This window comes from Panthera onca, chromosome B2, assembly GCF_046562875.1.
Source record: "Panthera onca isolate mPanOnc1 chromosome B2, mPanOnc1 haplotype 2, whole genome shotgun sequence".
Taxonomy (NCBI): Eukaryota; Metazoa; Chordata; class Mammalia; order Carnivora; family Felidae; genus Panthera; species Panthera onca.
In genome coordinates, this window is record NC_138343.1 from 110,357,576 (window position 1) to 110,371,063 (window position 13,488).

A 13,488-nucleotide genomic window follows, 5' to 3' on the forward strand; every position below is an offset into this window, starting at 1 on the left:
ATGAATCAATATATAGGTGCTTTTCATTGGAATTATTCTGAAAAAGACTTGTCCCTTTTGAATGATGATTTATCATATTTTATGAAAACTAAACATAAATAAAAACCTTACATAGTTATCAATTTTCTTTTAGTTTTTTAATGTTTATTTATTTATTTTGAGAGAGAGATATAGCATGAGCAGGAGAAGGGGCAGAGAGAGAGAGAGAATCTCAGGTAGGCTCCACACAGTCAGTGCACAGCCTGATGTGGGGCTCAAGCTCACAAACTGTAAGATCACGACCTGAGCTGAAATCAAGAGTCAGATACTTAACCTAATGAGCTACCCAGGTACCCCATAATTATCAATTTTCTACAGATCTTCATCTATTAAGAGAAGTGAAGTGTGGGAGAGAGTGTGTATCTCATACCATTTGGACAAAATGGAGAACTAAAACAATTATTAAATGCTTACATATTTATGACCAAATGACATGAATTGTGAGTTCCCTATTAAAGACAAAAACTTTTAATCCAACCATTTATCTTTTCCTTTTAAAATGTAAAGCACAAACTTGAAGGACTAGAAACACTTTATTTGATGGAACCATACAAACAGATGAGAGTTTAGTTAGTATTTTTGAAGTGCTATCATCATTGTAACTTTAAGCAGATAAACTTTAATTATTATTAACATTGTTTACATCTTAACTGGTTTGTTTAAACTCCAATTACAATAAATTGGCATATTTTACTTTTTATTAAATAGTTTTTATGACAATGAAAGATGCAATGATGCAATGTAGAAAAGCACTCGGAGGAAAAATTAGTGCTACATCCAAAGTATTATTTCAGAAATTTGTTTTGACATCATATTCATATTAAGATATGTTGTCAGTGTCCACAGTACATCTGTGAGGTATCAGGTTGTTTGTCTTGAAATCCCTATTTAACACATAGGAAAACAAGCACAGTATATTTAGTAAATTTTCCAAGGGCACACATTGTGTCAAGATAGCACTGGGAACAGAATTTATTTTTGGTATTTTTCTTACATAGTCCAGTGCCTAACATAGTGTCCTAGAAAGAGTAAGTACTTAATACATAGTCATTGAATGAAAGAATGGATAAATCATTCTATGAAATCTAAACAACTGTCATATTTGCTCTCTATTCCCTTCTTCATTAAATTGAAGAAGCCGTAGGAGCAGTTGAGCAATAAACTTTACCAACTGTCCCCTCCACAAGTTTCCATTGCTACATGAAGAAGCTTTGCAAGATGATACCATCTGGTCAGTCCTGAAGTTATACACTCTAGGTCCCCCCAAAAGAGTGTCATTAATCTTGGTTCATTATAATGTTGGCTTTTGTGGTGTGAGTTAGATCTACCAGCAGGTGCCTGAGACCAACTCTTTTCACCAAAGTCACTGAAAATCCATTATTAATACTGAACGTGTTACTGATGCCCTAGCCTAATATTTTAGTAAATCAGAGTTCTAAATTAGACTTAAAGAACTTGATAGTTGTTGAAAATAAGTCACTTGGCTAGTATTGGCTCTGGCTACCTCAGCAGAGGGTAATTATAATGCCAGAAAGGATAACTTAATTTATTTCCTGAGTTCATTTGTCGTAAGTTGAGTTGCAACTGTAAACACGATTAAGGTCACAGTGGCATGACTTTTAAAGTTGATAGAAAAATGTGGTAAAGAACATAAGTGTTCATATCACCAGAAGACAAAAAGATGACAAAGCCATAATAGTCATTCCCAGTGATCATCAAGTAAGTTAAAAATTGTCATTTGTTCTATTGGTGCTGATAACCACTTAACTAAAAAACAAGTAAGACATCTCATGAAACACTTATGGTTAAGATATAGTTCTTCAATTTTGATGACATTCATTTATATACATATATATTTTTTTTTTGAGAAAGAAAACCCATTTAACTGTACAGAATGATCTTATTTAAGTGAAAGGAAATGCCTTTGCATTTGTCACCCAAATTCAGTGATTGAACTAAAATTTCATCCAGGTGACATTTTCATTAGGACATAGTCTGGAGAAATCTGAAAATACTACATCTCATTTGCCTTTATGTCAAACAAATGATTCACCAGACCTGCCTAATTGGATGGTATATTTCCACTGGAGTGAATGTCTTAATTATAATTTAAGACAAATCTGAGAGAGAAGGTTTATCAGACATTTCTACCTCATTTTATCATGTCCAAAGTTCAGAGATATTTTGAATTCTGTGTAAAAGAGCATCACAAGGAACTTACAGCACTCTTTGGTGCAACTATTACCCATTCTTAGAGCATTGCCACAACGAAAATAGAAAGAGACATAAGTAAAACTAAACTATTAAACATCAACTTAGTGGGCAAATTGCGTTTAGAGATCCACATCATAAAGAGTAGCTTTTGTATAGGCTCCTGTACTCCTTAAACTGAAAGCATAGTCTGTGTTTTCATGTAAGAATATATCTAACTGAAATCAGGAATTCCATTTTGTAATTGTGTCAGTTATATTTAAAATATCGTTATTAAGGAAACTTTAATTTGTAAGCAACTCTACAGTGAATAGAAATAGGAAAATATAAGCATCCACACTTAGCAACAAACACAAATAACAGATTCTTGAGCGCCATATCTTTCAACATGTTTGCTTATCATTCAATCCTTTTGCCCACCCTTTCTCTCTAGGCCAGGCAGGAGAGTAAAACATTTTCAGAGAAACTCCCCAGATTCATGATTTTAACTGCCTACGCCACTGCAGACAAACAATAGGTCCTATCGTCGAAGTCTCAAAGCACTTGTAAGGGCCATGCATGTGTATCTATTGTCCTTGTTGCTTTTGTCCTGGAGAACTTCGTTGGCCAGAGCTCTCTCCGGGATGATGCGCAGGAGTGACAGGAAACTGAAATCCATAGCCATTGTATCCATCCAAGTAGACACATTGGAAGAAACTAATGGGGCCTATGGAAGAGAGCATGATAATTTGTTAAAACAAGCAGAACATGAGCAGGAACAAAGGTAAATCACAGCCAGATAATACAATGTATGTGGACGTGGGTTCTTCAGCTAGATAGCCTTGACAGTAACTATCAAGTTAATAAACCTCATTGTGTCTTAGATTCCTCACATGTAAAATCAAGACGATAGCAAAAACGTCATAGAAATGTTGTGGAAATTAAATCAGTAAATATAGGTGAAGCACTTGAAATCTTTCCTGACACATAATAATCCCTTAACAAATGATAATAAAAATTATCTGGCATAGAAAGTCAAAGTACTTACATTATAGGAATCTATTGATGTGCACTGTACTCTGAAAAAATGTTATATAGTTACAGATTTTAAAACATGAGCTTATCTATATGAAAAATAACTGACTTTTCTTATTTCTTTTAATGTTTTTATAAAACCACAGAGAGCCTTGTGGTCTTAGAGTCTTGAGGCTTTCCACTCGCCCTTACTCTCCTGAGATGGCATAGTTACTGTTTTTTAAATTTTGTTTAACATTTATGTTTATTTTAGAGAGAGAGAGACAGCGCATGAGTGGGGTAGGAGGAGAGAGAGAGAGGGAGACACACAAGGTCCAGGCTCTGAACTGTCAGCACAGAGCCCTAAGCAGGGCTGGAACTCACCAACCGCGAGATCATGACCTGAGCCCGGATGCTTCACCGACTGAGCCACCCAGGCACCCGGAGAATACTTTTTACAACAATGCGTCCAGGTAGCTGCCCTGTTGTCAGAGCAGAGAGCAACACAGAAAATGTGTTAAAGCCAAGCAAGGCAGTGCAGCGTGGTGGGTAAGGGCATGAGCTCCCAATGCTCCCAGGTAGCAGCTTTGTTAAGAGATGGTGATTCTAACTTCTCCGAACAATCATGGGCACCTACTGACTCTTCAGTGTTTTCTATTTTATCTATTTGCCTTCTGTTAATGAACCACAGAGTTTTTGCCAATGGCCAAGAAAGAGAATGACTGTTGAAGTGACTGCTATGTGGAATATGGTGAAGCTGGCCAAATTCATATCTGGGCTTATGAAATAGAATGAAGCAAAGCAGGGGTATTAAGCAGCTAAAGGAAGCAATAAGGAATTATTCTGATTTCATCTCCCTGGGTGTCAGCTGACTTGAATCACTGGTTTTCAATGATGAAAGTAGTTTGGAGAAATCTTGACTTTGTTCTTTCTTTTCCCCTTCATCTTATCCAGAATTATTTTCTTTTCTGTTGTAGCTTTAAAGACAGGCAGTAACACAATCTGCCCCCACTCCCAAGGTTGTAAGTGCTTGGGGCTTTGACGGGCCACTGCCAAGGATGGCAATAAAGCTAGACTGCACTGGGACAACTGGGTGGCTCAGTCTGTTGAGTGACTGATTTCGGCTCCGGTCATGATCTCACTGTTTGTTCGGTTGGGCTCTCTGCTGTCAGTGCCGATCCTGCTTCAGATCCTCTGCCCCGCCCCTCTCTCTGTACCTCCCCTGCTCTCTCTCAAAAATAAATAAACATTAAAAAAAATAGCTGGACTGCATTAAGATGAATGGCAGCATCAGTGCTAAAAGTAGAAGAGTCCAGCAGGGACAGGTTACCTTCCAGCTGAACTGTACTAGACATGGGCACATTTCCGAGCATCTACTTAATTGATGCTGATAGGCTGTTAATGAAAATATCATTACATCTGCAAATGTTAAGGCTTATATAAAAGGCTCAGGAATATCAGACTGTAGAACTATTTTATAGTAAGATGGAAATAGGAAGTATTGTTTTTCTACAGAAAATGCCCCAATCAAACTTAAAATATTTGATGAGTTTTTTGCTAAAAATATTGAATTGATTCATTTGTTTATTTTAATTTTTTTAATATTTTTAAATGTTTTTATTTATTTTTGAGACAGGGAGAGACAGAGTGTGAATAGCAGAAGGGCAGAGAGAGAGACCCACACAGAATCCAAAGCAGGCTCCAGGCTCTGAGCTGTCAGCACAGAGCCTGATGTGGGGCTTGAACTCACAGACTGTGAGATCATGACCTGAACTGAAGCTGGAAGCTTAACCAACTGAGCCACCCAGGTGCCCCTCATTTGTTTTTAATTAAACTTTTTATTTTAAGATTATTATAGAGTTGTTTGCAGTTGTCAGAAATAATACAGAGCTATTCCCATATACCCTTCACCCAGTTTCCCCACTATGGTGACATCTTTACAAAACTATAGTACAATATTCCAAACAGGAAATTGACCTTGAAACAATCCACCTATTCTTTTGAATTATATTTTAATATTTATTTATAAAATAAAGACTTCAACTGTTTATGTGACATAGCCACAAATTTTTACCAGTAGGTTAATAATTGGGAAACTCCTGTTTAAACCAGAAACATGCCCAGATTGACTTTATAGATTTTTGAAATAATAGTGAAAAGTACTGTTTTTCTCAAAACCTGATTATATGAAGGGCTATAATGACTCCCTGTCTTATTTGCTGCAATTGCCTCAACATCTGAAGCAGAGCTTGGAATGTAGTAGGCACTTAATATTTGCTCAGTGAATCAAGTATTAATACGGAGTAGGAGTCATTTGCTGTTGCGGTGGGCATTTTAGTAACTTCCTGCAGAAATACCTTTAAGAAGCAGTTAGAATCCAGAGAACATTATTGATTTCATTTCTTCAGATAAATGTCTATTCTTTAAAAGCATTAAGTGAAACGAACTTCAGTCATACCTATTTCAAACATTGCTTCTTTTAGTCTGTCCAGCAATGACTGTAATGCAAATGCGAATCCAAAATGTATCGCTTTACCATTTGAAGAAAAATATCTAATTTGGAAATATCAGAATGATGAGAATCTTGGACATTGAATTTTGTAACTGCACATGAATGTTGATTGCATTCTACAATCAACGATCCAAAGACTATTAAGAGCCTGCCACATATCTAGAAAAACCAAAAAGAACTTTCAATCTTAAAAGAAGCGAGTTTCTAAGCAATTGAATTGCTGAGTCTTATTTCTACATTTTTTTTCTCTTTGATATAAGAAAGTTCAGCATATCACTTCAGCTGTCTGATTATAAAGCAGACAGTAGCACATATTGAAGCACAAGTTTAGTGAGAGTGCACAGGATCAGAGCTGTGTAGAATGGTCTGCGATAAATGCCACTTCAGTCATTACTTTGTAATTCTTCCAAATACGTGCCTCTTGCCTGACACAAAAAGTGGTGGGCTTATTTTTGAAATATAAATGACCTACTTTAATGTTATTCATCATGTCTGTGCTAAAAATCTTTTTCTTCTCATACTGGTCTTCTTAAGGGTCTAAAGTGCCGGCTTATACTTCTACCTTTAATATAGAATGACTTCATAGTTTTAAAGTAATTATAAACTTACTTTTTTGCTTCTTTGTGGAATACACATCTTCAGCTTCTGGTGTATACAAAAATATGAAAGTAAATAATTTGTACATTCACAGCTATTAGACAAATATGTAGCTATTAGACTAAAAATGTCTAAACGGTTGCACAATATGAAAGAAACAGGAGCTAATTCCCTCTTTATAATATATTCTAGGTTCTTATTCAGATTCTATTCAATCTCTCACCCTAAAATTGATAGCTAAGAGCCAGTAGCAGAAGAGGAGCCAGTGGAAAAAAAGAATGTGGTGTTCAATATGTACTTGTTCAAACAGGAACACTGGTCCTGATGTGTTGGATGTTGGTGGGTGAGTGCTAGCAGATGCACATATTCTTTTTCTTAGAAGAGGTCTTTAATGTTTAAAGTTATAACATGTAAGAGTGAGTGAGCTAAATAATGAATATTTCAAAGTAATTCTAAATTAAAAAAAAAATTTAAGGTTTATTTATTTTTGAGAAAGAGAGACAGAGAGACAGAGTGCAGAGAGAGGGAGACACAGAATCTGAAGCAAACTCCAGGCTCTGAGCTGCCAGCACAGAGCCCGACACAGGACTCAGGCTCACAAACCATGAGATCATGACCCGAGCCAAAGTCATATGCCTAACTGACTGAGCCAGCCAGCCTCCCCAAAGTAATTCTAAATGTTTGAGGGACTTAAGTTTTTAATAATCATCTTTGCCATGAAAGAATGTCAGCAGACTGGTGTCCTGTATTAGTCCCTTTTCTCATCTGGCTCATGGATTTCTCTACTGTAGTGATACGTGCCATGTATTTATCTAGTGATGGATAAATTGAAGCTATCTAGTTGAACCCCTTTATCTAGTGTTCACATTAACTGGTGTTCACATTTGGGCTTTGGGGGGTTTCTTGTAAAACCCTGAAAGGTAACAAAGATGTGAATGCATGTGTCTTTCATCAAAAGTTAGGTTTTAGATTTCATCAAATTCTAAATATGTTCAAAGACCTTTCTTCTCAAAGTGTGATCCATATTCCAAGAGTTTCACTGATACTTGGAGATTAATATATAAAGGTAGTTCTTAGGCCCCAACCCACATTTATCCCATTTTAAAAAGATTGTCAGATTATTTATGTATAAAATGATTTGAGAAGCAATTGTCCAGAAGTCAAAAACATATTAAGAGTTATTGTTCTTAATAATTCAAGTTTTCAAAAAAATCTAAAAATTAAGTATTCAAAAACATATCTTAGGACAAGTGTAAATCATTTCCTAAGACTCAGGTGTCCATTTCTTTGTGTCTTTCCTCAAAACACTATTTTCTATACTGGTAATTAATTCTGGGCACTGCTATAGTACATATATTTTCATGGCAAGAACAACTCTTACACAAGCTCTATTGTTTATAGGCAAGTTTGGAAGTATAATAGAAAATATCTATTATATAACATGCCACTCTAGGGACTCTGGAAACCCTTCAGTAAAAAAAATAAAATAAAATCAGTTGAAACTCTTACAATACAAATAAAGAAATTTAGTCCTGAAAAGACTTGCTCAAGATTATGTATCTAGTTGTGATATATTTTTCTGAAGTTTGAGCTTTTCTTTCTTCCTTTTTCCATCTTTCCTTCCTTCCTTCTTCCTTCCATTTCTTCCTCCCACCCTTCCCTCCTTCTTTCCTTCTTTCCTTCCTTCCTCCCTTCCTTCCTCTAGCCATTGCTGTTAGTATAGGCAAATTGTTTTAAAATTTTTTAATAAAAATATGTCAACTTCACCTTTAAATATTTATGTGGTTCTCTTTCTATCAAATAACACCCCCATTCAATTCAAAAATAGTGAAATGATGGTTTTGAAATATTGTTCCTGTAAGCAATTGGACAATAAATGCATCTAATATTTACTTTTAAATAAACCAGTGTCTAACTAGTGCCTTCAACATGTGAAGATATGCATATTTTTTCCAAATAATGTAAAAAAGCAGTTTGTCTATAAAATGGGTCTGCCATCTAAATATTACTTAGGAAAAGCTAAAGACTAAATCAAGAATAGTTAAATAAAACAGACAAAACATCATAGCCTTAAGAGAAAACTCCTAAATACACTGAAGACAACAAGTTCACCTTCAGCTTTCTTTGAAGCCGGTACATCTTCCAGATCTTCTCCTAGAGAGTAAAGAAAGGACACATCAATCCATGGTCTATTTTCCAGCTTTCCCAAAGAAGAAATTTTGTATTTAAGGTTTTTGAATCATAAGATCTCTTACTCTGCGAACTCAGCATTTAGTGTCTCTATGAACAAGAACTTCCTGACAAACAAGGCAACTTCTCTGACTTGGGGAGAGGGTGGGGGGCAATGGATACCGTATCAGGCTGTGGTTAGGGCTGACAAAAGCTGGCTATGATAAGAAGGACCTGCAGTGACGCTCCCAAATGTGGCTCTCCTCTCTGACTCCTAACACTCCTTCCCCAAACTACCAACACTTCTGGAATTTAGGACATTGGAGATAAATACATAAGCTAGATCCTGAGAAAAATATCCGCCAGCATATTTTATTAGTGGACTGATTAGATTTTAGTCTTTTGATGGATAATTGTAGAGGCAATTAAAAGACACTTTAAGTTGAACCAAAGCTCAAATACACAATGACTCTTAGCTTACATTATGTAAATTACTTGCTATTTGGTGTACAGGCACATGTGGAATAATGTGGAAGATTTTTAAGTCAGAGATAATTCTAAGAAAATATAATTAAATGATCTTTAAATGTTCACATCAGTTTTTTAGCATTCTTAATGATCTGAAAGAGGGTCGGTTTTCTATTATTTATTCAGATTTTGCATACCAGCTGCTCACTAATAAATAGAAAAGGGGTAAAATAGGTCAGTATGCAAATTTTCTCTAATAAGAAAGAAATGTGACCTTTAGAAAGAGATGTTATTATGTAAAAGAACAAAATGGGAAAAAAGAAAATTATGACCACTTTTTTGCAGCAAATATTTTTAAACTACTTAAAAATTTTAATTTTTTAATTAGCAACTTTGGTGAAAAAATTCTCATCAGGACTCGGAGGCCAAGACTGAGACCCCAAAACAGCTGTTTGTTTGTTTTTTTCCTTGTCAGGCTGGAGCAGAGTTTGAACCAGGAAAGAACCTCTCCAGCTCTGGCCATAATTTACTCTCTACATCTGGGTCTCAGGTAAATTGGTTGCAAACTGGCTTCACTTCATCCAAGGACCTAGTTCAGGGCATCCGTGGCTTCCTTGTGTTGAGCGTCCCTTGCTCCTGATGTTGGCAGTGTCACTTAACTGTGGACTGGAGCATCCATTTGGGCTGGAGCAGTGAGTTACTAAAATTTCACCCTGATTAGTTTAGAAATATTTAAATACAAGCTTAACTCAGTTAAATGCTGGATTAAATGACCATGGTCTGAAATTGCTCTGTTAGCTGCCATGAATAAAGAAAAGGCATAAATGGGTACATGATATTTTGAAGTAACTTAACTATATTTTTAAAATGATGTCAGAGTTCTTAAAAGAACCAAATGATAGTTACACTTTCATTGTGTAGCAAGGATCTGCTAATTTTTATGGAGGATGTTTATAAAAGTAAACTAATGCAAGGTTCTTGTACACAAGAAATACAGATTTTATTTTTGAGGATTATAGCACACATAAGCCTAAGATGTTTATGCTCTGGATTCATTTGTTACCCCTGGAGAAATAAATATGGGTAGAATAAAAACCTGAGCTGCTTCTCTTTTCCAAATTCTGTATTCTGACCCAGCATAAACTAGCTACGTGATAAAAGCTGGCAAGAAGTGAGTCATATGTCAATTGCTCAAGCTAACCGGGAGAACAGAGGCACCAGAAGGTAAACCGCAAGCCTAGGGCAGTTGCTATAGAGATGCAGTCTCTGTGTAAGCAACTTAACAGCAACAGAAATTTACTGAACTAGGAATAATGAATGTACCGCAATTGTCACTGCTCAGAATACAAAAAAGAAATAACACACTTACAATCCATTTACTTGTATAACTTGCGCATTGATTAGGTGAGTGGTGGTTTGGATAAAACAAATACTTGACTCTAAAAAGGTATAATAATTACCATAAAAGATGTATCAACATGTACCAATGGACTTTTAAGAAAACATTTTATGAAGGAAGTTTAATTTATTTTTTATTTTTATTTTTTTCCTTGGAAGGTTTATCTGAAGAAATACACTTAAGATCAGATGTAGAAGAAATAAAGAAATAGCGATATATAATAGCCACACCCAATTTTGGAATCAAATAGGACAGATGTTTCAATTTCTTGCTAAGTTTGCACAAGAATAAGGAATGTGATGTTTTACTTTTGTCAGTTTTTAGGGTCACGTCAGTGCAGATATCCCACTCTAGTCTGAAGAATAAACAATTCAAGATGCTAAAAGTGAATAATTTGATATTTGTTGCCTTAGAGTTCTCTAAGCTGAACAGTGCAATCTCCAAGCCAAACAGGGATGACAAACGTTCCTAAGCCTAAGGACAATGACTGGAAACCAGAATCAGATGATTTAGAGGCCTTGGGATTCTGTGATAATCTGAGTGTACCTGCATCTTATTTGTGAAAAGGAAGGGAAGGAAGAATTATCCACAACTCATCACTGGAACATCATAGCTATTAGAACATCGATTTTTAAAAAGTGATTTGTATACTTTGTATAATTTTAGAACACAATGAATTTTATTTTCTGCATATGTCCCTTAGTAAACAGTATCTTTTCATTAAAAAAGGAAGTCTAATTTAAAATCGGTCCTTTGAGGGTGCCTGGGTGGCTCAGTAGCCCAACTTCAGCCAACTTCAGCCCAAGCTGAACGTCCAACTTCAGCCCAAGTCATGATCTCACGAGTCCTGCACTGTCAGCACTGAGACTGGAGCCTGTTTCAGATTCTGTCTGCCCCTCCCCACCTGGTGCTCTGTCGCTGTCTGTCTCTCTCTCAAAAATAAATAAAATAGAATGGGTCCTTAATATAGAGGGAAATATGGCCGAGGGAGATGGCAAGTTTCAAGTGAAGGCAATCATATGAAGAAAGACTAGATATAGCAAAGAACAGAAGAGATTCAAGGAGCAGATGGAATTTTGAGGAGGGCAGGAGAAGTGCATCTGCAAAGGTTAGAAAATGTTATTTATCATGTGGAAAGATAGATGTCAGGCTGAGCATTCTCTACTCAATGTCCTAGCCAGTGAAGGTCATTCAAGAAGGAAATCATGTTCTAATGTACTTTGTAAAAATAACAAGACTAGAATATGAGAGAATGGATTCAGAGAAACAAATTGGAAATGTATTTTAATAGTCAACATAAAAACAATGATTTCTGCAATTGGAAGTCACTGACAGAGTTGAGTATAAATAAGGCTTCATAGGTACAATTAAATAGGATTGAGTACATGTGAATGCAAGAGATTATGTAATAAGGGATACCTTAATGCACTTTTTGAGTTTGGAAGAAAATAGTGGTGCCACTCCCAGCAACAAGGAAATCCTAGGAGGTACTCATTAGCTGGGGGCATCATAGGAAATTTAGTTTTCTTTAGTAGGTGTTCTTATTTTAAATCTCTTATATAGATGGAGCAGAGAAGGGTTAAGTGTTGTCCGAGGTCACAGAATGAATTAAGTGACAGGACTGAACCATGGACCCCAGTCTACTTGGACCAGAACCACTTGAATGAGGATTTATATTTATTTCACACATAGTATAAATGTTATTCCTGTTATGTTCCAGCCACTGTTCTAAACACTTTATAAATGAGAACATATTTCACCACCTTGGAAGTGGGTACTATTCCTATTCCCATTTTGTAGGTAGGAAAATTGAAGGCTAGAGACTCAAGATCCCAGGGCTAATTAGTGGGGAAACCTGGGATTCAGACTCAGGCATTTTGGCTTTAGAGATTGTGTTATTAATCACTGTGCCATTCCACCTCTAGAGGCTGGCCTCCCAAACTCAGTTCTCTCTGATTTCAGAACCTATGCATTATATTGCCAGCTGCATAAACCATGAACTTGTGCAGAGCGGAAAGGAAAGAGTGTCCCTCTTCTAACAACCCATTTTCTTTCTGGTGGGATCAATAGAAGAGTTACTTATCTGTATTTGAAAATGATAATAACAATGAAGATGAAAATATATCTTTTCTGTTTACCTAAACACTGTATTTTAGGTAACCTTATTCTAATCAATTAAGAATGAAAATGTTATCCTGACTTTCAAACAGTAGATTTCATCTTTTATTTATACAGAAACTTAGATTCCAAAGGAATCACAAGTATTAATGACTCTGTCCTCTTATCTAAATCAGACTTCTCCACGATAACAGTCATGAACACACGAGAGGTCTTGTCTGTGTGGCTACCATTTCAATCTTTTAAACATGCTGGTGTCAAAGTCTGGCTTTTGTATAACTCTTTTATACTTACGAAATTACAGCTACAGACACAGAGGTTCTTAGATAGCTATCTAAGAAAACAATAAAATGATCATGATAGGCCTAAATTTTGTATTTTCAAGTAGTGCTTGGTTTTTATCATGAAGTAAAGGAACTTCTTCCTTGTCTCAATTCCATAATCTGCTTCATATCATGTAAGTGTCTGTTCCAACACTTAAATTTATGTGTGTGCGTGTATATACATATATATATATATAATTTTATAAATTTTATAAAATATATAAATATATAAATATGTACACATATATGTACATACATATTTATATATAAATATGTACATATTTATATATGTGTGCATGTGTTATTTAAAAAAATTTTTTTATTAGTTTTTTTTTATTTTTGAGAGGCAGAGAGAGACAGAGCATGTGTGGGGGACGAGCAGAGAGAGGGAGACACAGAATCGGAAGCACGCTCCAGGCTCTGAGCGGTCAGCCCAGACCCCGATGTGGGGCCTGAACTCACGAACGTGAGATCATGACGGTAGCCGAAGTCGGACGTTTAACCGACTGAGCCACCCAGGCACCTGTGTGTGTGTGTGTGTGTGTGTGTGTGTGTGTGTGTGTTATTTTGTCATCAAGTGTAATGCCCTGAAAAAAAAAAAATCAGAAATTCTCTTTGTCCTTTGCTTCATAGTTTTTGCTGAGCTCTAAGACTGGTCT

The 13,488-nt window shown here is 35.9% G+C and overlaps 1 protein-coding gene across 1 annotated transcript in view; it reads right to left on the reverse strand.

The window, feature by feature from the left end:
- Positions 1-553: 553 nt before the first annotated feature.
- The window catches only part of TRDN (triadin), a 388,244-nt gene continuing 375,309 nt past the window's right edge, over positions 554-13,488 (reverse strand). Inside the window, exons 39-41 of the mRNA XM_060616557.3 lie at positions 8,465-8,506; positions 6,365-6,400; positions 554-2,956 (exon numbers count right to left, since the gene is read on the reverse strand). Coding sequence (XP_060472540.3) covers positions 2,817-2,956; positions 6,365-6,400; positions 8,465-8,506 — 218 coding nt within the window. The 3' untranslated portion in view covers positions 554-2,816. The remainder of the gene's footprint in view (positions 2,957-6,364; positions 6,401-8,464; positions 8,507-13,488) is intronic.